At 35.7% G+C, this 25,768-nt stretch overlaps 2 protein-coding genes across 5 annotated transcripts in view; one reads left to right on the forward strand and one right to left on the reverse strand.

Annotated features, from left to right (window-relative positions):
* The window catches only part of LOC134668851 (macrophage mannose receptor 1), a 139,973-nt gene that overhangs the window by 7,868 nt on the left and 106,337 nt on the right, over positions 1–25,768 (forward strand). The gene's annotated exons all lie outside the window — the stretch shown is intronic.
* On the reverse strand, positions 1,484–20,104 carry LOC134668830 (uncharacterized). 4 transcript variants are annotated; one of them, XM_063526294.1, is made up of 12 exons: positions 20,025–20,104; positions 19,884–19,940; positions 18,962–19,086; positions 18,674–18,820; positions 16,838–17,050; positions 12,598–12,760; positions 11,645–11,832; positions 11,019–11,169; positions 10,692–10,786; positions 10,072–10,158; positions 5,297–9,042; positions 1,484–2,781 (listed from the first exon to the last, which is right to left on the reverse strand). In XM_063526294.1, exons 1-11 carry the CDS (start codon positions 20,050–20,052, stop codon positions 8,713–8,715), a joined length of 1,584 nt encoding a protein of 527 aa, XP_063382364.1. In that variant the 5' UTR covers positions 20,053–20,104; the 3' UTR covers positions 1,484–2,781; positions 5,297–8,712. The 4 variants fall into 4 exon arrangements, with proteins under 4 accessions (XP_063382364.1, XP_063382363.1, XP_063382365.1 ...); XM_063526293.1 differs by having other exon boundaries at positions 11,645–11,835; XM_063526295.1 differs by lacking the exon at positions 16,838–17,050 and having other exon boundaries at positions 11,645–11,835.

Below are 25,768 nucleotides of genomic sequence, written 5' to 3' on the forward strand. Positions count from 1 at the left end.
TTCAAAAAGAGGTAGGGTTAACAGTCCTGCACTGTTGAAACAACTTTGGCTGTAATAGTTAGGTCTACATGTATGTTTTGTTGAATTAACCTCGATTAAATAATAAAACTAACAGTGTATTTTTGTTGAGGCAATAAGTGTCTTGGTGTTGTATTAACCTAGAATCAATAGTATTTTCAACAAAGCAGTTTTGTTGTGTCAACATATACTAATTTTATTGGGAATACTCAAAATTTTTTGTAGTATCAACCTAGATAAAATAGTATTTTCAACAAAACAGTTTTGTTATGTCAATGAGTGCGTTAGTGTTAAAAATACCTAATCTTAATGTTGAATTAACCTTTAAAGCATAGGTTGGGTTGACTTCGATTAAATGGTAATTTTAACAAACTCGTTGTGTTGATTCAATCAAATGTATTGATGTTGATATTACCCGCTTTAAAGGTTAAATGTACTTAAAAAAAAGGGTAGGGTTAACAGTCCTGCAATGTTGAACCAACTTATCTTGTAATAGTTAGATCTACATGTATGTTTTGTTAAATTAACCTCAATTAAATTATAAAATTAACAGTGTAGTTTTGTTGAGGCAATAAGTGTCTTGGTGTTGTATTAACCTAGAATCAATAGTATTTTCAACAAAGCAGTTTTGTTGTGTCAACATATACTAATTTTATTGGGAATACTCAAAATGTTTTGTAGTATCAACCGAGATAAAATAGTATTTTCAACAAAACAGTTCTGTAGTATCAATAAGTGCGTTTGTGTTGCATCTATCTGATAAAATACTGTTGAATCAACCTTTCGAAGTAGAGGTTGGCTCAACACGAGCTACAATGTTGAATCAACTTTCGCTTTAGTTGTTAGGACTACAACTTGTTTTTAGCGGAAGTTGATTCAACACTGTAGCTCGTGTTGAGCCAACCTTTACTTCGAAAGGTTGATTCAAGGCCTTTTTTATCTGTGGAGCCTAGTACGCTAAATTGTATGTCTGACATAAAGCATTCGTCCCTTTCTGGCAAATATGCGAGTGGAGAGGACTAATGCTTTACGTCGGACATAAAACCTAACAGACTAGGGGAGCAGGTACATAATATGCAACACAAATGCAAACTTGATACAGCAAAACTGTTGTATTGACAATACTATTATGTCTAGGTTGTTAATACTAGGTACAATACAAAACATTTAGTGTTCGCAACAAAATTAGTAGAAGACACTGCAAAACAGGTTTGTTAAATATACTAAATTGATTCTAGGTTAATACAATATAATTACATAAGTTCCTTGAATATTTTGATAAATTTACACACATTAGTCAAATTCACACAGATAGGAAGTAGACACGACACTAAACAAAAATATCTTCTGCATGCGTAGGTACACATAACTTTCAGTCAAATAAAATAGAGGTTAATTATAGCCTAACTAAGAAAACAAGTTGGTTCGGCATAGCAAGTACTGTAAAAAGAACATTAAAAAACGATTCATACGACAAAAAGTTTATTCTTAAACAATTGAACCTACCACAGGTAGAAAAAAAATCGAATTAGGTTTAGGTGGCGCGCATATTATGATGCTTTATACATATATATATATATATGTGCGAATATATATTCAAGGTGTTACAAAAACCCTGTATACTTAACCCGAAACCTAGTGACAGTACAGTAGGTACTCACAAAACTGAACAACTTTTCCCACGGAACATGGGTCATGAAATACAAAATGGTTTTTGGGATATATAGTAGCATATTAGATTAAATATGTTCAAATCTAAAAACGAAAAGATATAATAGCTCGACTGCATTTCAATCAGGGCTCGGAACCGGTTTTTTGTAAAACCCAAAATAGCCCCAATATTTTTAATTATTTTATGCTCTTTACGTAGGACTGAATCATGTATTTAGGTAACAACTTCTTATTATTAGATTGTCAAAAATGAAATAATAAAACCAAAGAACGAAAAAGAACGTAATAATACCGGTATTTTTTGTATGAAGAAAAAACCGGTTCAGAGCCTTGATTTCAACTGCGAAACGACTACAAAATCGCAATGGGGTAGGTGGGCTGAGTTGCGTTCTCGCGCGCGACTCCATACATCTGGCGCGACTTCAAGTATGGAGTCGCGCGCGAGAACGCAACTCATGTGTATCATTCATTAATCTTATTTAGTATTTGCTCAGTCATGGCTGGCTCTAACAAAATATATAATTTATTATAAAATAGACTACTATGGAAAACACTCTAAAAGGTAGCCACCTCCCTACAAGCAATTCTGCCATAAAAAATTTACTACACAAAGCTGCCGTCCTAATAAAATACGCAGTAACTATGTATCAATCTCATATAATATATAGTTATTGCATTATTCGGGTTATTCGCACTAGTTACCACCAATTACCAGTGGTAACTACTGGGATTTTTTTCCCAGTAGTTACCACTAAAATTCAACAACTAATAAAAACAGTATATATACTGTTGTATATACAGGGTGTTTGGTACATCGTTTGCCAAATTAAAACGGCAGATAGCTTGAGTCATTTGCTATGTTCTCATACCTAGAAAAACAAAATTGGCCATGGTATTTTTTTACAACTACGAAAATAAAAATTTGAAATTTAAGTACGAAAAACTGTCATAGAAGGGAAGAATTTTTTTTGCACCAAATTAAACATTTCTAGGCCTGAGAAGATAGCAAATGACTCAACCTATCTGCCGTTTTAATTTGGCAAACGATGTACCAAACACGCTGTATATATTGTACTTTAATAAATAATTATACTTAAGGTGGTTCGCTTTTCATACAAAATTCAATCAAAGCTCATTAAGTAACTACACACTATTAGTACACAAATATTTCCGCATTTATCTTCTTTCGAATATTCGTTTGCGCGAAATTAACAGGAAAACAATGTTTCATACAGAAATCATGCAAAAATCATAGTTAAATTTTCATCAATTTTACGTATGTGTGTGTCACAAATGCCGTGTACAGATACATTTGCGACGTTGCCATACCATTTCCGACGTTGCCGGGCTGACCACGACTCGAATTTGGAGTGCCGTCATGTTTAGTGCAGTTTTGTTGACACTGATATTTGACAGGTAGTTAATTGACCTAAGCGAGAAGTTCGTCAACTTAGCTAAGAACTATCATGGCGTGTTATGCAAACAGTCGCTTTTTTGCTTGCAAACGGAAGATTCCCGGTTCGATCCCCAGTCATTGTATGCTGGAACATAACTTTTTGTATTTTTGTTACACCTAAATTTCGTATTGTTTTTTTATTTTTAATTATTTTTTCTTATTATCATACATCGATTATTAAGTATGGGCTACACGTGTTCTTTTATTTTTACAAAGATAATTAGAAATTATACTCTACCTAATCTCTCTGATTTTTACAATCAGGACATCCTCACTGCAATAAAAACCGGGCAAGTGCGAGTCGGACTCGCGCACGAAGGGTTCCGTGCCATAATGCAAAAAAAAACAAACAAAAAAAAGCAAAAAAAAAACGGTCACCCATCCAAGTACTGACCACTCCCGACGTTGCTTAACCTTGGTCAAAAATCACGTTTGTTGTATGGGAGCCCCATTCAAATCTTTATTTTATTCTGATTTTAGTATTTGTTGTTATAGCGGCAACAAAAATACATCATCTGTGAAAATTTCAACTGTCTAGCTATTACGGTTCGTGAGATACAGCCTGGTGACAGACGGACGGACGGACGGACGGACGGACGGACGGACGGACAGCGAAGTCTTAGTAATAGGGTCCCGTTTTACCCTTTGGGTACGGAACCCTAAAAAGAAGTGTATAAAATTTCCTGTGGTTAAAAATAATGGATTTTGTCTATGAATGAAAAACACAATTATTACTATAGTTTGTTTTTTTTAGCATTAGAAATAAGGTAAACAATCTTGACGTGTCTTTTAATTGAAAAACACATTTTAAAAAATAAGTTACGGCAAATATGTAACAATTTTAAATCTAATACGATCATTTATATTCTTCTGCTTTCATAAGTAATCGTTTTTGATTTTTAAAAAACCGGGCAAGTGCGAGTCGGACTTGCGCACGAAGGGTTCCGTACCATAATGCAAAAAAAAAAACAAAAAAAAGCAAAAAGAAAACGGTCACCCATCCAAGTACTGACCCCTCCCGACGTTGCTTAACTTTGGTCAGAAATCACGTTTGTTGTATGGGAGCCCCATTTAAATCTTTATTTTATTCTGATTTTAGTATTTGTTGTTATAGCGGCAACAGAAATACATCATCTGTGAAAATTTCAACTGTCTAGCTATCACGGTTCGTGAGATACAGCCTGGTGACAGACGGACGGACGGACGGACGGACGGACAGCGAAGTCTTAGTAATAGGGTCCCGTTTTACCCTTTGGGTACGGAACCCTAAAAACCTGATAACACTGAGTATGTGGGGGAAGCGCTGCTGGCCTAGCGGAAAGCAATTCGGAGGTCGCGGGTTCTAACCCCGGCTCGTACCAATGATTTTTCGAACTTTTGTACGAAATAGCATTTGATACCTACCTATTTATACACCGATACCTATTTTTCGGTGAAAGAAAACAATGTGAGGAAACCGGACTAATCCAAATAAGTTTACTCTCTGGGTTGGAAGGTCAGGTAGTCGCTTTCGTAAAAACTAGTGCGCATGCCAATTCTGGGATTAGTTGCCAAGCGGAGATTGAATATCTGGGAGACCGACCAAAGCTTACAAAACATAAAAACTCAAAAATGCGCGTTTTCTCATAGACCTAGCTAAGAGATCAAACCCCTTATAGCAAATTTCATCGAAATCGTTAGAGCCGTTTCTGATACCATCCAAATATATAAATAAATAATTATATATCTAATAATTGCTGGTTTAAAGGTAAGATAACACAAAGGAGAAACAAAAAGAAATTACCTACTCGCACCAGTCTTGAACCCCAATCCTCTTGCACGTATTTCCACGAACATACCGTTACGCTATTGCAACATACTTACGTTGTGTGAAATTGTCTACTACAAGGATCACGGAAACACTGTTTGCATGTGTGAGTAATAGTAGGAAAAAGCGTGACAGCAACACTCCGTCGAATTAAAAAGGTGGTTTTTGCACAATGAAGTATTCAATGTTTATTTTAATAGTTCAATATTTACTTAAAGAGTGCGCGAAACATACTTTTAAGTATACAAATACCAAGACCATTTCACAAAAAAATAAAATCTGAAATTTTGCAAAAGTGGTGCCATCTAGCGAGAGTTAGGTTTTGAGTAACCTAGGCGAACCACCTTAAGCCGATTAGTGTTTCAGTGAACTGCCTTAAAAGTGATTAAAAATAAAAATAAAAACAGTTTTACCCGTGCAAGTGCAAAAACTAAAATAGTCAATGAGAAATTAACGCTTGAATGAGATTTATCTTATTAATTGTAACTCGAATTAATTATACGGACGAACATACAAATCAGTTAAAAACAAACTATTATTTATCACTTTAAGGCAGTTTACTGGAACACTAATGGACATATCATTATTTATTAAACTACTCTGTATTTATACGATACAATTTATACTGTTTTTATTAGGTTTGAACTTTAACAAAAAGGGTAAAAGGTGGAGAAAAAAATCCCAGTAGTTACCACTGGTAACAGCTTGGTGGTAACTAGTGGGAATAGCCCCTATTTTTCCTTATATTAGGACGGCTGAAAAGTGCCCTATTGCTCTATAGATAGTGGCGCCTATATACCAAAATTTATATAAAACATAGAAATGATAGCGTTTGAAAGTTGTAAAACAGTACTATTTTCTAACGGTACATTAAATGTTGAAGCAGAGTGCCAGAGTTTTGAGAGAAGAACATAAACCGAGTGATGCCGCCTTAATTGCAGATATTAATAATTTTGTACCAAATGAGGTAGTTGATTTCTACTTATATGTAAACCTGTATGAACCTGCATGTACACTATCTTATGAAAATGTATGAATTATGACTGTAAGCAGCTGGTTTATGATTTGCAGATGGAGTTGGACTTTCAGCTCCTCAGATTACATACTTTACATTAATTTGAAGGAAACCTTGTTTTCTGAAATATGTTAAACATAATAAAATACCCAATAGGTATAACTATTAATATTTCACCCTGCAATACATATCTCCATTAGGCACCAAATGAGGAACTATTGGAAGACTTGTAACGTTCTCTAATTTAAGGCATTCAAAATTACTCGTGCAATTAGTTTCGTGTAGCTGATATGCTTGAAGGTGGTCATTGAAACCAATATTAATAAGAACTTTACATAATAAAAAAATGGCTGGCTCTAATTTAAGTATATAAACAATTTTGTAAAATATAACTTCTTGCTCATTGAAAATGGTAAAAATTAAACCAGGCTTAAACATAGTGCCATATTTTGTCACCCAATTTATTCGAATATCACGTATACTAGATCCGTTTACTGTCGCGTTGGTTAATTCAGGAATCATTGTAGTGTTATCAACGCTTCCACATGTAAGTCTGTCAGAGAAACCCTGCCTAGTATGAACTCTTTGTGCAACGTTTAACTGTTGTTTTATCATTAAAGTGAGAGGTATATTGCGTTTAGATGATGTATTATAAGCAGTTTGTTTTAATTGTTTGTGTTTTGCTTCAAATCGCATGCACCAAATGTGCTTTAGAGGTCCTATACGTTTTATAATATGAGGGTAGTGTATCATAAAATGATGTTTAGGCTTTAACGTGTCATTAAAGTATTCGAGATATTGTTCATGGTGTTCTGTTATTAAATATTTGAGATATTCTACTGTTGAACAGTCAATTTCAGACATTAACAAAATATCAATAATTTTTAACAAGTTCAAAAATAAGTTCCAGACTCTGTCATCTTCTGGAACGAGATCTCCAATAAGAAAAGGTAAAATATTAACGAAACAAGACATCTCAGATGCACTCATTTTTAATTTTTTATTTTTTAAATTGTCAATGGTTATTTCCGTTGCGGGCTTTTGATCTAATTCCTTGGCAGAATAATCAAATAATGATAATCGGCTGTTTAAAGTGCTCAAACTAAATAATTTAGTCCTATGAACATAGTGCAATAACATGTTGCATATATCGTAATGACAAACACCTTCAAAAATATCGTGCATGATATCAACTGCCATATTTTCAGTTACATGGTAGGTTGGAAGAGTATTGAAAATACTATCTCCGTATACGCCTGTTCCGGTTGGGTCATTTGAAATTAAATCTTTAGTATAATTGTCTTTGTTTCTCAAAGTACAAACTGACTCAACTGTTTGTTTACACATTACTGACTTGTGAGTTTTACAAATTCTGCAGTAATAATTACTGGAAAATGATTGACTAAATCCTAACAAATAGTTTAAGCCCAAGTTATCGCCAATAATCAAACCAAGGACAAAATATACTTTTTGTGTTTTACTTTCAATTACTATATCAATACCTTCTGTTTCCAAATCTTTCAATTCACTGATAAGTAAATGAAAAAGTGAATCTTTACCAAACTTTTTTAGGGATGTGTTAAACAGTGACGCAACTAGTATATTTTCCAATAATGATAAATACTCCAACGGAAGAGTTGGAAAACTCAAGTATGTGGCTGCGATGGACTGTTTGCCTGAATGGCTGCCTAAAGCATTGCCCGTTTCAAAATCATCAAAATATAAAAAATAAGGGATGAATATTCCACTCCTACCTAAAATTTTCGATTTCCATAGAGATCCTTGAATGAAATTGCTCAGTGGCTTTCCGGTTTGACTCTGTAAATTTTCCATATTTGTTAAAGTTGATTCAAACACGGATGGTAGTTCAAAAAAACATTTAAACAACTCCTTCAGTGACACCATTGTCCCTTTGGCCGTTTTAGTTTGTAATATGTTAGAGCCATTTTGTAAGCATGGTATCACAGAAGAATCTATTATATATTGCTGGGGTTTAATATAACAACCTAATCCTTCAAAGTACTGTAAAAGTTTCCATTCTGTGTCAACTTTTTCAAACGGAGTGGAACATACATCAATTACAGCTTGAATAGAACTGTTGTTTACAGCATCTGACATGTAATGACTTAAAGTCTCACCAATCACTTTAGTTATGTTCTGTGTTATTTCAGTTAAAATGTTTGCTGCCGTAGCCCTGTTTAAATTTGGATTGCTATAAAGGGACAAAGCAAATTGTAATGCTTTGTTTTGTAAATTTTCAATATGGCTGTTATCATAAACGGTTTTTTCATTTGTATCAGCTATGTCGTCTGAACTGGTTAGCTTTGAAACTTGTGAAAAAGCACAATTAGGTAACGTATCATTTCGTAATATTTCTGTTTCACAATTTTCAATACATGTTACTTCAAAGTCATTATTTTGTTCGGATTCATTGTGGAGAATACAACTACTACTCGGCTCACTTGATTCACAATGTGTGTGTGTATGATTTCTTTGTGTTCTAATATTAGTAGCATTATTAGATTGAGATTTACCCCGCTTACAGATATTGTGACTGAGTAGATGTCTCTTATAGCTTTTTATATTTTGAAAGCGTCTGTTGCATGTAGACTGTGCACAACTATATTCAGATAAATTATTATGTTTCAAGTCAAAATGTAAAAACAAACCTTTCAGGGATTTTAACTCGGAATTACAGATAAAGCAATTAAACGTCATTTTCACTAAAGAAACATTGATAGTAACTTACATTAAATCTGCAATTAAAGTGGCAACACTCGGAAATGTATGATCTTGTGGCGTGTGAATTTCATAAAAGTACCGTTGTATGAACATCCACGGCTGAATACTCTCGCGGGGATATTTTATATCAAATACATGAAAGGTTTTGAAGCAAATGTCAACAGCTTTTAAAAGAGACTCCAGCTGGTAAGTGACGTCATCAAAATTGACGTAGAACTCCGTAATATTTTCGACGTCTGGCCCGACGCAAATTACCACTGGTTGGCATGTGAGTCCTTTCTTAAGGTGGATATCCCGACGTGTTGCAAGGCAATTCTGAATGTCACTCTGAGTCTAAAACAAAAAAAAAAGTTTATTACACATTTGACATCAGTGATTCCGAATAAGACAAACCCAAAAATTGGGTTTGCTTCATGGTTTGCCGAATATGCCGATTGAAATATCTACATTTTACAGGTTTAGTATACACAATAAAAAGCGCTTGTGGCCTAGCGGTAAGAGCGTGCGACTTTCAATCTGGAGGTCGCGGGTTCAAAGCCCGGCTCGTCCTAGTGAGTTTTGCGGAACTTACGTACGAAATATCATTTGATATTTAGCAGTCTAGAAAATAATAAAATGTAAACTGTATATTTCTTACAAAAAATATTCAATAGGTACATGCTTGGAGTACTTAGCTTAGGGTAACATTCCATTTCTGACCGCAGCTGCACTACTGGTACTGAACGCGTCGGTGTTATTGTCAATTTACATAGTAAAATGAACAGTAGTGCAGCTGTCGTTGGAAATGGATTGTCACCTTTAATTTATATTTATTTTATATTCTTAGCTAAGACGCTTTTCGGTGAAGAAAAACATCGTGAGGAAACCTGCATACATCTGCGAAGAATTCAAAGGTATATGTGAAGTCGTCAACCCGCATTGGCTAGCGCGGGGACTATAGCCCAAGCCCTCTCGCGCATGAGAGGAGGCCTGTGTCCAGCATTAGGGTAACATTCCATTTCTGACCGCAGCTGCACTACTGGTACTGAACGCGTCGGTGTTATTGTCAATTTACATAGTAAAATAAACAGTAGTGCAGCTGTCGTTGGAAATGGATTGTCACCTTTAATTTATATTTATTTTATATTCTTAGCTAAGACGCTTTTCGGTGAAGAAAAACATCGTGAGGAAACCTGCATACATCTGCGAAGAATTCAAAGGTATATGTGAAGTCGTCAACCCGCATTGGCTAGCGCGGGGACTATAGCCCAAGCCCTCTCGCGCATGAGAGGAGGCCTGTGTCCAGCAGTGGGACGTGTATATGCTGAAATATTTTTTATTATTATAGTATACAAAATAAGGTATTAAATTAAAAATATTTACCTTCACATGCAATATCAAGCTGTCACGTGATTCTAATATGGTCGGTTTGTTATATTTTTTTTGGTCAGCCAAATCCTTTGACGAGCGCTAAAAACAGAAACATTTATAAGCAAAGGGTCAATATATGTAATATAAGTAAATAAATAATATAAAAATCTTAACAAACATTGAGTAAATAACTGTATGATAAAATAGAGACCACGAACTGTGAACTATCTGTGAACCATCGACTTTTTTGAGGTCGATTAATAAACCTATGTTAGGAGAACCAGACATGTGTGACATTTAAAAGAAAATTTGGAGCATTTTGATATTTTCTCGGCACCTGTAAAATTTCTACCACTTTACGAGTTAAAAGTTGAATGTCCTATTCGTCCATTATGTTTTATGGTTTCAATATAACAAATAAAAACTATGTTTTTTTTGTTCCAGTCATGATGGGATGTATGGTGCCATTAATTTTAAAACAAAGAATAATCAATGAAACATCAAACTTAAGCAGTTCTATGGCTCCTGTTTATGGTAAAATCTTGCCAGTGTTTAAATTACTGGTGCCTGTTCCATTGTAGGGATGTTTACTAATTTACAATAAATGTATCAAAACCTATCAGCTATCTTACCTTTTCGTTTTTATCGTTCCTTCTATTATCAGATCTGCCGACAGTCGGGACAAGTTTCCCACAAAGTAGGGACAAAGCAATAAATGTTTTCGTGTCTGAAATTAAATTTAAATTTTATTAGTGAATTTTATTTTATTATAGGTACCTACTTATTAGAGCTTATTATATAATATGGTCATGTAAAACAAAGACGATTATTATGTATAAGATCAGGTAAGGTAAAAGCAACCTAATGTTTTTTCCTGCAGTGGCCCAATTTCTCGATTCATCCACATAAGAGAAATCTATCTCTATCTCGCGATAAAATTTACCAAAGGCAAAATTTACCTTCTTGTGTTGTGTTGTTGAAGAGGATCTTCAAATCTTGAAATACTTTCACGCCAATAAAAGCAGCATTAGCTTTTTCTAAAAACTCTGGAAACTTCACAAACAGTGAGATGCCCCTTTTAGGATGGCTGTATTCAAAGTCCAACTCAATCTGCAAACCATATAAAATATTAAATACTAATCAGTGCTGAAAGATAATATTTGTCACAAAATAGTTAATCCGTTAGCACCACTTGCACCATCCCACTAGTCCGGCGTTAACCGGTTAAACCGTTAACCCAGTGTCAAATTGTACTGGTAATCGTGGTAACTCCAGGTTTTACTTAATTTACCTAATTTAATATCAATTTTGACGTGTAATATGTAATTATATTATAAATAAATGAGTATGAGTAACCGGTTAACCCCGGGTTAGTGATTGGTGCAAGTGGCCCTTAATCGTTTAGGGCCACTTGCACCATCCCGTAACTCAAGGTTATGCGGTTAAAACGTTAACTTAGTCTCAATTTGTACTGGTAAGTCAGGTTTAACCGGTTAACCCGGGGTTAGTAGAATGGTGCAAGTGGCGCTAAATTAACTTTCACAGGAATAACTATTTTACCGCTTTAATAAAAATGTATACTTACAAGCTGAAAGCCAAAACTCTGCTTTAACAAGGGGTATTTCTTTAATATGTCTTGCAAATTTTTGGTGGAGTTTTTGTAATCTGTTTGTATGCGATATTTTCTAGTTTGCAGCCATTTATCTTTTACTTCTTGAAACGGCTCTTTGTTGTACTGAAGCCATATAACGGTTTCCTCGTCTTCTTCAATGTCTGCTGAAGATAATGATGTTTTAGTAAAAAAGTAAAATGCAAAACAACACATGAAAAGTAAATATAAAACACGTAAGAGCAGACAATGTGGCCAAATACTTTGCAACAAATCCTTAGTATAAGGTACTTAATTAAGGGGCCCATATCGGCCTGTCAGTTGGAACAAAAAGTTGACAGCTCCGAACAACTGATAGGCCGATACCGTCCGGCGGACTGGTAATCAGTGGGCCCCTTTAAGATGGGTTGCGACTTAGATATACATTTGGCTACTTTGTCTGCTATCATCCTGAGCAATGAAATCAGGATTTTCCATACATAGTGACCCGATTACATTGATCTTAAGTGTATTTGGTGTTGACTCTGTAAACTAGTACACCAAACGAACACCAAACATTGCCAATCGGGGGAAATAATTCGTGTGTAAGCCAATTTTAGCATGGGTGTAGGTAATGGTGTATTAAAGAAAATACTAAAAGTACCGGGGGGTGGGGGTGAAGCTAACGGGTAGGGGGGGTTTTAAGGTCACTTTTCGTAGTTTTTCGTAAATAACTCTTAAACGGTGGCCCGTAGCAAAAAAAAAATCTATTACATAAGAAATCTACAAAAAACATTCAGTACACTTTTTCGCTAGGATCAATATTTTAAAATGTATTAATAATATATTCGCGCCTTTTTATACACGTACACACACTTATTATACACGTATTATTTCCGCTGTAATTCCTTCGTTTACTGGCCTAAACATGTAAGTAGTTAGGTAGGTACCTGAATGTTCCTGATCAATATTTTCAATTTGAAGTTTTCTTTTCCGGCCAAGAACACCTTCTCGTTTTAATAGTCTCCTTTGATTATTATACCTATCTATCAGTTTTCCTTTGGCAGGTCTATATTTGTTGTTGTATTTCAAACCAGGTATGTAGTATGTCTCCTAAAAACAGACAAAAACGCTGTGACGTAACTATACTCGTAGTTAGCTAACTTCAGTACCACGAGCTTGACATTGATCTGACACTGACATATTCGCTAGCGGTGTGCGTAACTTACTTTCTATGCATCTCACTCGTATTATCAGTGTTGGGCGTAATTAATTACTTGAGTAATTTAATTACTAATTGAATTACATATAATTTAATTGTTTGTAATTTAATTACATAAAATTTAATTTTCTGTGTAGTTTGCAATTGCAATTACATTAATTCGTAATTAAATTACTCAATTACTTTTCGTTAACTTTTTTAATGATTTGCAAAGATGAACAAATTTACTAGGAGTAATTATAAAGAAAAACTTTTTTAAATCCACTCTAACCAGGATAACGTTATAAGAACATATTTTTTTATCTCGGGAATCATCCCTTGAGAGGGTAAAATGTGACAAACCATGTCGAAAGGTACGTTATTGCGGTCTGCGCTTACGTTGCGTAGCACTGCATTAAATAAGGCGTCGATTGCGTTGTCTTCGATTTTGGTCCACCCTCTTGGTACATCACATACATAATGCCTATCTCTATCTACTTACATACATTTTAGCTAAGCGTCTATTACATTTTCAATGAAGCAACACTAATCTAATTATACTTATACAAGATATCCCATAAACCAACGTCAAAACGAAAAGGGCTGATAATAAGGCACATATAATCCATCATTGTGTGTGTGATGCTATACAGCACGACCACGGAAGATTTTGTATAAATTCACGAAAAAGATGCTATCTGGCACGACCACGCTTTATGTTATGTTATAGCAGTCGCTTTCATAAAAAACTAGTGCCTACGCCAATTTCTGGGATTAGTTGCCAAGCGGACCCCAGGCTCCCATGAGCCGTGGCAAAATGCCGGGACAACGCGAGGAGGAAGAAGAAGAAGAGTACGGTTCTATCATCCGATCAGGGTGCTTAGCCAACATGCCAATCGTTAACGTTCCGTAGAGTTGTATATAGTCATCTATCTCTATCACTCTTACATATTAGTGCGATAGGGATACAGAGCTAGCGTTTCGTTGTGGTAGCGCAAGGGATTGGCATGTTGGCTACGCACCCATGCACCCAAGGTGCCTAGCCAAGATATTTTTTTTTGTTTTTAATTTAATAACCAAATCTTAAGGTACAATTTAGATGTTCTGGGGGCCTGGCTAAGTTACCAATCGCCTACACTCCGACAACCGACAACGAAGCGCTTTCTGTCTCTGTCACTGGAATCTTACCTACATATTAGTGCGATAGAGAGACAGAGATAGCGTTTCGTTCTCGTGGCGCAAACGATTGGTATGTTAGCTAGGCCCCCAGAACAGCTAAATTGTACCATTTGTAATACCTAATGATATGGTTATTATCCGGTATCCGGCCAATATTTTAATATCCGGCCGGATACCGGATAGTAACCTACTATTCGGCCGGATACCGGAAAGTAACATTGCGTGATTTCTGAGTAAACAAATTGGATCTAAGAAACAGTTTATTATTTATTATTTTAAAACATTTACTATTATAGTCCCTGGTGTTCACTTAATTATACGGCAAATGATGATGATGGAATTTCCTTTTGCAGAGTTGCTCCTTTTGACTCACAGATTGATTTACGAAGGGGAGCCAATCGAATTTTTGATGCAAAATTTTGACTCAAGGGTCCCCTTGATTTTCCCTTGAGGTCCCCGAAATTTGTAAAAAATAAAGTTTTGCTATTTGGTCAAGTTTGGTATCATTTTCGTGTAACTCAAGGATGCTAAATTAGTTTCTGATATTTAATTTATACGGTTTCATATAAATAATTTGAAAAAAAATGAAAAATATAAACTTTCTATTTTTTTTTCCAAATAAAAGCCGATATTTTTCTTATTATAATATGCACACAAAAAATAAAAATTTCATGAAAAAGCCCTACTATTTCTCGTTATAAAAAGTATACATATGGCAGATTTATTCTACATTAATGTGACCAAAAAAATTTAAATGTAGACCTACTTTCGACTACCCATTGAACAAGATACAACGGTGTGAGCTACAGCTTAGCAATTTATGATGATGAGATCCCTTTTTACTATACATAGTGAGTCCTTAGAACCCTTAGATCATTTTAGGAAGGAGATTCACCTTGATTTTTGATACAGTCGGGATGAAAGGTGGGGTGATTTGTCCCATACAATCATAAATTTACGCAAGCACCTGTTTAGGTTTCTGCAATAAGTTTGATGACATTTTCGAGTAAATCAAAAGATAGAAATCATTTAGGTAATTAAGTATTCAAAATACAAATTAATAATGTCAATATTGACTAATATTTAAATTATTTTCCTCCGTATAGTTACGTCCCTTAAATCGGATTACGTTGTGCACCAAGCATAAGCAATGTTAAAGAGTATTTACAAATATATTAGGCAGTAAAATCTTTTAAATACGAAATAATGTAACTATTAGTCCATTGCTCTTTTTTTCTTTTAATTTACTCGATAATGACACCAAACTTAATGCAGAAACCTAAACAGATGCTTTCATAAATTTATGATTGTATGGGACAAATCATCCCCACCCTTTCAATCACACCGCACCAAAAATCAAGGTGGCTCCCATTCCTAAAATGATCTAAGGGTTTTAAGGACTCACTATGCCTATCTGTGGGTATCTCATCATCATCAAACGCCGTAATTCTCATAGCTGTAACTCATATATTTGTATACTATTCAGTGAGCTGGTGGTCGAAAGTAGGTCTACATTTCATTTTTTTTCTCTATATTTTTAGACATAAATATACCATGTGTATACTTTTTATAACGAGGAATAGTAGGGCTTTTTCATGAAATTTTTATTTTTTGTGTATATATAAAAATAAGAAAAGTTTTGGCATTTTATCGAAAAAAAATAAAATTGAATTTTTTTTTCAAATTATTTATATGAAACCGTTTAAATTAAATATCAGAAATGAATTTAGCATCCTTGATTTACCCGAAAATTATACCAAACTTGCGCACATAGCCAAACAAATTTTTTTACAAATTTCGGAGGGCACCCCCCCTTAAGTCAAAATGTTGCATCAAAAATCCGGTTGGCTCCCCCTCCTAAATCAATCTGTGAGTCAAAAGGAGCAACTCTGCAAAAGGAAATTCCATCATCATCATTTGCCGTATATCACACTTTTATGTCGTGAGCTCCACGGACTATAAAAACCGTTTATTATTTTAAAACAATTTAAACATTCCACTCACTTGCACGCGCACTTATTTCGAACCCAGAAATGAATCCGCGCGATCGTTAACTACGAAACAGGTCAAAACCTGCACAATGCGCACCTGAAGAACCGAAATGTAGGTATAGTTCCGCCGGCCGAATATTCGGATATTCGATACCGGATATTCGGCCGATGGTCAGGCCGAATATCCGGTATCCGGCCAAACAACTCTCCGTTGCATCTCTAGTTATTATTAAATTAAAAACATAAATTGGCATCTTAGCTAGGCACCTTGGGTGCGTAGCCAACATGCCAATCGTTTGCGCTAAGGCAACGAAACGTTATCTCTGTATCTGTATCGCCCTAATATGTAAGAGTGATAGTCTGATAGAGACAGAAAGCGCTTCGTTGTCGGAGCGCAAGCGATTGGCATATTGGCAAGGCCCCCAGAACAGCTAAATTGTACTAAAGATTTGGTTATTAAATTAATACCCCCAGAACGGCGAAATTTGTACCTATGTAATGTACCTAATGATTTGGTTATTAAATTAAAAACAAAAATTGCCATCTTGGCTAGGCACCACGGGCGCGTAATAGCCAACATGCCAATCTTTTGCGCTACGACAACTGTATCTGTCTCTATCGCACTAATATGTAAGAATTGTAAGATTGATAGGTACAGAAAGCAATTTGGATAAAACAAAGAGGGTGACCATAAATGACGTAAATGAGCTGCCTTATATCAGACCTTTTCATTTTAACGCTGGTTTTTGGAACACTTGTATACTCATATTACTTACATGCAATAACTACCTACGAATAATGCGTATAAAAGTAGGTAACCTTTAATTCCGTGGGAATAAAGACTTGAATTGCTTCAGCTATAACCATAAAATCTTCCTTTTTCATGCATTCGTTATGCTTAAGGTACCACTCAACAATACTTTTGGTTAGATGGGATCTAAAAGTAGCGTCGAGCTTCTTGCACGTTTTCAAACGTGCCAAAACTAGTTTACCGTGGTTATTATCGTTCAAAATTGTTGTTATATCGATTTCCTATGAATAAGAATCAGAAAATAAATAAAGACAATATAGTGGATACACAATTAATACCGAGAAAGCTTTGTGGTAACTGCATAACTAAGTTTGTTTACAAAGGTTTCGAATATTTAGTGTTACGTGTGAAAACAACAATTTGTTACTTATACAGTTTAGGATTTTTTAATGCCACCTGTAGGGAACGTACTTGTATACTTACTTCAATATCTCAAAAAAGGCTAAACAGATTTTGATACAATTTAGCTAAGAATCATCTCGATTAAAAAAAGCGGTCCATCCGTTTAGATGTCACAGACAGACACACAAGACACGTGAAATTTTAATTACTTACCCCTCTTTTTGCGTCAGGGGTTTATAAAGACTAACAGACCGATAGACAGACAGACGGACGGATAGACATGACGAAATTATAAGGCTTCCCTATTAAGACCTACGGAACTCTATTAAAGGCTTCGTCACACAGGACACAGGACGCGCCGCTTTTAATACAAAACGCTCACGTCCCGCCCGGAAAACGCGCCTGTGTGACGGAACGTTTAGGCCGCGGACTGGCCCCTATTTCACCAACGTGACAGGTCCGGCAATTGTCGACATCACTGTTACTGACGTCACAGGCCTCCATAGGCTACGGTAACCGCGTACCATCAGATGGGCGGTGTGGTTGTGTGCCACCAACATGTTAATTTAAAAAAAACTCCACTATATCGCCAGTTAATAAGTACTTATTTTGCGAAGCTAATGACAATTGTCACAAGAAATACGACAATTGTCACAACATTCCGGCACAAAACTCATTTGCTGTCAAGAATTACCGAAAGTTCTTTGAAATCTTGTGACAATTGTCATCATTATCATCATAAGCATCGCAAGAGAAATGCCTGTGTTTTGCCGATATAATAAAGTTTTTTTAAATAATACAATGATGGTGACAAACAGGAATACGGCCCGCCCGATGGTAAGCGATAACCGTAGCCCATGGATGCCTGTGACGTCAGCAACAATGAGACTTGTCGAATTGTCGCACCTGTCACGTTGGTGAAATAGGGGCCTGGACGCACGCGGTCCGCAGCCTTAAAATTCGTGTAAACAACAATTTGGACATGTAGTTTTAACCTATTGTAAAGATGGTGTGCACAACCCATGCCCAACAAACTGTAATACCAAAGAGGGGCCGTCGGGCCGTTTCTGGGAATAGGAAATTTAATTAAAGGAACAAAACCAAGCAACCCCTATGGGTTGCAAAACACTTAGAATAATTTAAAATAAAAATAAAATAAATATTACTTATAGGACAATTTTACACAGATCTACCTAGTCCCACAGTAAGCTCAATAAGGCTTGTGTTGTGGGTACTAGACGACGATTTATTTAAAAGATTTTGATGAAATAATCACTTTTTTAGTAATGACAATTAAAATTAAAATAAATAAAAATTCTAAGTCCCAGCCCCTCTTTGCTACAGTCCAACCAAAGAAAGAGTCGCGTCACTCGAATGGTATTGGTCAAAACCGCATGAAAATCCGTGCAATCGTTTTTAAGTTTATCGCGAACATACAGACAGACGCAGCAGAGAACTTTGTTTTATAATATAAATTAGTTAAGTAATGCTCAAACACTTACGCGTGGATTTTTTCCGGATCGAGGGTTCTCGTTACAGCTGGACACACTGGATAAACTGGACGCACGCCCTGATGGACTACACGGCGCTGATATACCATCATTACTCGAATCTATGTCACTTGTTGTTGCCGCTTCCGTTGACGTTTCCTGCAACCATAACCATTTCAGTAAAGAAAGGAAAACTGTGGTTTTAACTAAGAATAATGTGTCATTTCAACAAAAGCACAGCTTTTGATTCAACTACTTAATAAGTAAAGGTTGACAGGTAAGTAAACAATAGGTACGTACGTCTATAACTTTGTAGAGCTGTTCCAACCCAGATTTGAACAAAATTCTGTCTCTTATATTCGGAATGAGTTCCTGTAACTCTTCAGATTTCATACATTTCATTAATTCGAGGGATATATTGTTATCTGAAATATGTTAAGTATTGCACTGTTAACAATAATATCTGGGAGACCGAGCTTTGCTCGGAAAACATTATAAAACTCAAAAACCGGGCAAGTGCGAGTCGGACTCGCGCACGAAGGGTTCCGTACCATAATGCAAAAAACGGCAAAAAAGAAAACGGTCATCCAAGTACTGACTCCGCCCGACGTTGCTTAACCTCAGTCAAAAATCACGTTTGTTGTATGGGAGCCCCACTAAAATCTTTATTTTATTCTGTTTTTAGTATTTGTTGTTATAGCGGCAACAGAAATACATCATCTGTGAAAATTTCAACTGTCTAGCTATCACGGTTCGTGAGATACAGCCTGGTGACAGACGGACGGACGGACAGCGGAGTCTTAGTAATAGGGTCCCGTTTTACCCTTTGGGTACGGAACTCTAAAAATTGAGCGTTTTCGCAGAGATAAGACTAGCTAGACTAGATCGATTTTTCGCCCCCGAAAACCCCCATATACCAAATTTCATTGAAATCGTTAGAGCCGTTTCCGAGATCAACGAAATATAAAAATAAATAAATAACAATAATTGCTCGTTTAAAGGTACAAGATTCATGAGATAAAACAACACAGAAATTTACCGTGAACCAATTTAAAAAGATGGCGACCGACAAGCTCGCTTTCATAAGTAATAGTTCAAATTATATATTATACTAATGTTTTAAAAGCATTTTCCAATAAAAAGACACGCCAACATTGGTTACCTAATTTCTAACACTAAAAAAAACGAAAATAATCCGACAACGAAAATAACAAACACGTACCTTCGAAGCGTTTAATGGTTTCCGCGGAAATGCCCCATTCATGCAAATATACGAGACCTTAAAAAATAAAAACCCTATTACCTTCTTAATTTATAACAATTAGAGTTAATTACATAACAATCATAATGTGTTCTTACCCACCAATGTTTAAATCCATTATTCCCGTCATAATGTATCACTAGTTACATGTACACATCGCTGCACGAATTCGGATAAACTGGCGGTCGCCGATGGCCGGACTGGCCGGTGGGGCGGAGGCGCGGGGGCGGGGGTTGCGCAAGCGTCGCCTCCGTCGTCACCCGTTCGCGCGCACGAGTTTCGAATAAAGGTTTCCATACACGCAACGCATGGCGTGTCAGCGCACACTTTCTATTGGTACCTATTGGAGTAAATTTAATGAGATAGTAATGGCACTATTACTGGGCTTTAAAAGGGAATAATAAGATAACTATTGAAATAAAAAAAATGTGGGTTATTTGTGTAATATTACTCGTTAGGTAGCGGTTTAGGTATTAATATTTAGAATTGAAATTGTGATTTTAAATTGCAGACCCATAAGTAAAAAAACGACAGAAGCGTTTAATGGTCCAATCATAATGTATCGAGTACCGCCACGGTCTTTGACATGTGATGAATACCTACACATTTTTAGGGTTCCGTAGCCAAATGGCAAAAAACGGAATCCTTATGGATTCGTCATGTCTGTCTGTCTGTCTGTCTGTCCGTATGTTTGTTCTTTTCTAAAACAAATATTTTTTCTACCTATCCAGCGATATGGAAATTTTATGTTAAGATATCTTTGCATGCTATATTAAGATATAGACGGTCAAGCAAATCTTGTCAGTAGAAAAAGGCGCGAAATTCAAATTTTCTATGAGACGATATCCCTACGCGCCTACATTTTTCAAATTTGCCGCCTTTTTCTACTGACAAGATCTGCTTGAGCAAGTATACAAACCAATATCGCAAAATTCTTATATGAACATACTACAAACAGCATCTTAAAATACAAACGGCATCTTAAAAGAGAAACAGATATCTCTTACTCGCTCTCACTTATGGATGCGACGCACCAAGGTCGCGGTGCGGTGCAATAGAGTAAAATAAAATATTGTACCGTGTATGGCGTCCTTTAAGACGCGTCCTTCGCCGCCGTCTTAGTTGTCTATTCTAAAGACACCTATTTTGTCTTACTTTTTACCATAATAACCACTATAACTAGATATGCAATTTAAAAATAAATCCGCGTATTTGGAGGTCAGAGTTACACTAGAAATTCGATGGCGATGGCACGTCACTTAACATTGTGAACATTAGTAACAGCGAATAAAACCGAATACTGCCGAAAATTAAATAAACGAACGCAAGTCAAGTAGGTAACCTATTGCCATGCTTCTCGCACGTGAGCTAGCTAGACGGATATCCTTTTATTATTAATTAACTTCGATGTTCGACAAAATGATTTAACACGTAAATAAATGACTGCATATGCAATCCGCGAAATTTGAAATTCGCGTTAAAGCGAAACCGCGCCTAATAATGGGGTCACGTACTTAAAGCGATATTACTGTAAAAGTAATGTAAAAATGTGAAAAGAGTTGCGATTTTAAAAATAATAAGGAAAACCAGAAAATACGTATGCGACTTTGCTAATACAGCTTAGCAAGTATAAACTATATTATTGATGTCGATTTTACCTGTTTATATTATTGTTATCCCAACTGTTTGTGTGAATTCTGGTGAAAATTATTCTAGGTTCTGTTTGTAATCGAATGTAGAGATGCAAGGGATAGTTGTTTGGTCGGATACTAACCGGATACCGGACATTTAGCCTGACCGTCGGTCGAATATTCGCCCGGCGGAACATTTTGAGTTTTGCAGATGCGCGTCGCGTCGTGCAGAGCCTCTACCATCAGTTTTAACATTGACATAACGCTCACGTCTACGTAATTTACTTTCTGTACATCTCGCTTCCACTATTGCTCGCATATGCGAGTACGAGCGAGATGCATAGAAAGTAAGTTACGTAAACGTGAGCGTTATGTCAATGTCAAAACTGGTGGTAGCCGTACAGGTGATGACTGATGACTGTTTCTTATACCTACTTACTTACCTACTTCATTATTTTAGCATTAGAAAGAACTTCACAGAAAAAAAGTTGTGGTTCCAAATCAGGCATATTTAGGGTAAAATTTTGAAGTAAGTAAATTATAAGTATTGACCATGCTACGTTAGATAATTCCATTACCTATTATTAACAATTAAAGAACCTGATAAAAACTGCACGCTTACTTCGATGGAATTCTTTCTAATAGTAAAAAAACGAAGTAAGTAAGTAAGTACCTACTTATAATTTCGTTCGCGCGGGCTCATTTCTAGGTTCGAAACGAGTATTATCATGTTATTTTTACCACACCAGATGGCAAAGGCTCTTTTGATTGTTCAAAAACGAATAAGAAAGTTGCATTTTATTCACATGTGAGGCAAAGTTTACATTTGATTAATGCAAATTTTAAGTTGTTTTCTTAGGTTTGCTGGTAGAATTAGCTTTTAAATGATGATTTTGAATGACAAATATTTAATAACATTCATTTTGAATCGATTTGCTTTGATTTTGTTTGATATTAATTTACAGTTAGTAGTTTTCTTGTGTTGGTGTGGTGAAAAATTTTGTGTTTCACTCGGTGGCAACATATGTTTAACTTCTCCTGCTAATATTGATACCCGAGCAAGCGAAAGACTCCAAAATTGAAACACGAGCGTAGCGAGTATTTACTATGGGTAATCATATATTATACTGTTACTGTCTGGGGGGCCCTGGGCACGGGCCCCGTGTGCCCTTATGGTAAAGATGGTACTGCTCAATCCGCATGGGGCTAGCGTGGGGACTATAGCCCAAGCCCTCTCGCGCATGATAGGAGGCCTGTGCCCAGCAGTGGGACGTATATAGGCCAAATTTATTTATTATTATTAATTATTTGTTGTTTTTAACTGTTTATATTGTTGTCCCAACTCTTTGTGTGTCGGTTAAATCAAACATTTGAAAGGTCTAGTTCAACCATTCGAACAGGCTGATTTAGCTTTTTGTATTAATAGCAGCGTTTTACCTACCTACCATTAAAACGCTTTCATTGTGTACATTCATATTTGAGAGCCAATGACGAGGGCTCCGAGCGCTACCTGCCTCGTTGCCCCACCTGGTGCACAGGACCTGACGTCACAAGGTAGGGATGGAGTGGGGAGTATTCGTGGTTTGACCGATCTGTTACAGGAAATCAAGTTTGCTACTCTCAAATTATTTATTTATGTTAGGCTTCAAATGACGGTTCAAAGCTTAATGTTGTTTTTACCTTTATATATTGTTATCCCAACTGTCAGTGTAACAGTTGAAACAAACACTTGAAAGAATTATGTCTATCGTTTTTTTTTGTACTGGACCTAACCTGTTTATACTGTTATTTAAACCCCAGCACGTGAGTTAGCTTAGCCATTCGAACATGTAGTTTTTACCTGTTTGATATTGTTATATCAACTGTTTTTGTGACGGATAAAATAAACATTAAAAAGAGTTGTGTCAATTGACTTTTTGAAGTGAAAACTTCTTTAGCGGCGCTGGGCACTTTTTGAGGTGGGGAAAAAATGATAAACTCGAGACAGCGATCACGTGACCGTAACGTTTAGATGGCCACTCATTTAGATGGCATTTAAATCAATAAAGAAAAACTCAATGACATTACATGAAAAAGGTTCTAATCTTGTACGGGTTGAAATACAAGGATCACACAGTTACATTCTAACTTTATATCACTCAAATATAATTCAATAAAGCTGTGTCAATTGACTTTTATTTTAAAGGATTTAAACCGTTCGTATCGTTATTTTAACCTTAACTCGGGTGTTCGTTTAACCATTCGAACGCGTAGATCTAGCTTTATGTCGTGCTATTGTTTTTAACTGTTTATATTGATATCCCAAATGTTTGTGGAACGGTTGAGACAAACATTTGAAAGGGCTATTTTACCCATTCGAACAGGTTGATACAGCTTTTTGTATTGATGTTGTTTTTATCCTTGTATATTGTTATCCCAACTGCGTGTGTGTTAGTTAAAACAGACACTTAAAGGGGCTAGTTTAACTATGCGAACAAGCTGATTTAGCTTTTTGTATGATGTTGTTTTTACTTTTGTATATTGTTATCCCAACTGTCTGTGTGACAGTTGAAACAAACACTTGAAAGGGATAGTTTAACTATGCGAACAGGTTGATTTAGCTTTTCGTATGATGTTGTTTTTACTTTTGTATATTGTTATCCCAACTGGCTGTGTGACAGTTGAAACAAACACTTGAAAGGACTAGTTTAACTATTCGAACAGGTTGATTTAGCTTTTCGTATGATGTTGTTTTTACTTTTGTATATTGTTATCCCAACTGTCTGTGTGACAGTTGAAACAAACACTTGAAAGGGCTAGTTTAACTATGCAAACAGGTTGATTTAGCTTTTCGTATGATGTTGTTTTTACTTTTGCATAATGTTATCCCAACTGTCTGTGTGACAGTTGAAACAACCACTTGAAAGGGCTAGTTTATCTATGCGAACAGGTTGATTTAGCTTTTCGTATGATGTTGTTTTTACTTTTGTATATTGTTATCCCAACTGTCTGTGTGACAGTTGAAACAAACGCTTGAAAGGGTTAGTTTAACTATTCGAACAGGTTGATTTGGCTTTTCGTATGATGTTGTTTTTACTTTTGTATATTGTTATCCCAACTGTCTGTGTGACAGTTGAAACAAACACTTGAAAGGGCTAGTTTAACTATGCAAACAGGTTGATTTAGCTTTTCGTATGATGTTGTTTTTACTTTTGCATAATGTTATCCCAACTGTCTGTGTGACAGTTGAAACAACCACTTGAAAAGGCTAGTTTATCTATGCGAACAGGTTGATTTAGCTTTTCGTATGATATTGTTTTTACTTTTGTATAATGTTATCCCAACTGTCTGTGTGACAGTTGAAACAAACACTTGAAAGGACTAGTTTAACTATTCGAACAGGTTGATTTAGCTTTTCGTATGATGTTGTTTTTACTTTTGTATATTGTTATCCCAACTGTCTGTGTGACAGTTGAAACAAACGCTTGAAAGGGTTAGTTTAACTATTCGAACAGGTTGATTTGGCTTTTCGTATGATGTTGTTTTTACTTTTGTATATTGTTATCCCAACTGTCTGTGTGACAGTTGAAACAAACACTTGAAAGGACTAGTTTAACCATTCGCATAGGTTGATTTAGCTTTTTGTATTAATGTTGTTATTACCTATGTATATTGTTATCCCAACTCTCTGTGTGACAGTTGAAACAAACACAAGAAAGAATTATGTCAATCGTTTTTTTTTGTATTTTACTGAACCTGTTTATATTGTTATTTTAACCCCAGCGTGTGAGTTAGTTTAACCATTCGAACATGTAGATTTAGCTTTATGTGTTACTGTAGTTTTTACCTGTTTAATATTGTTATCTCAACTGTTTGTGTGACGAATAAAACAAACATTTCAAAGGGTTGTGTCAACTGCCTTTTTTTGGTAAGGATTTAACTTGTTCATATCGTTATTTTAACCATATTTCGGGTGTTCATTTCACCATTCGAACGTGTTGATTTAGCTTTATGGCTTGCTGTGGTTATTACTTGCTTATATTGTTATCCCTATTGTTTGTGGAACGGTTGGGAGAAACATTTGAAAGGGTTATGCCAATCAGCTTGATTCCAACATTAACATTTATATTAAAGTCAACTATTGTGAACAGACATAATTAACAAATTTATTTTGTTGTTTCTGGTAATTAACAAATGGTTGAATATCTTTTGTTGTTTTAACGTATTTGTTTTGTT

Source organism: Cydia fagiglandana, chromosome 11 (genome assembly GCF_963556715.1).
Source record: "Cydia fagiglandana chromosome 11, ilCydFagi1.1, whole genome shotgun sequence".
In the NCBI taxonomy this organism is placed as follows: Eukaryota; Metazoa; Arthropoda; class Insecta; order Lepidoptera; family Tortricidae; genus Cydia; species Cydia fagiglandana.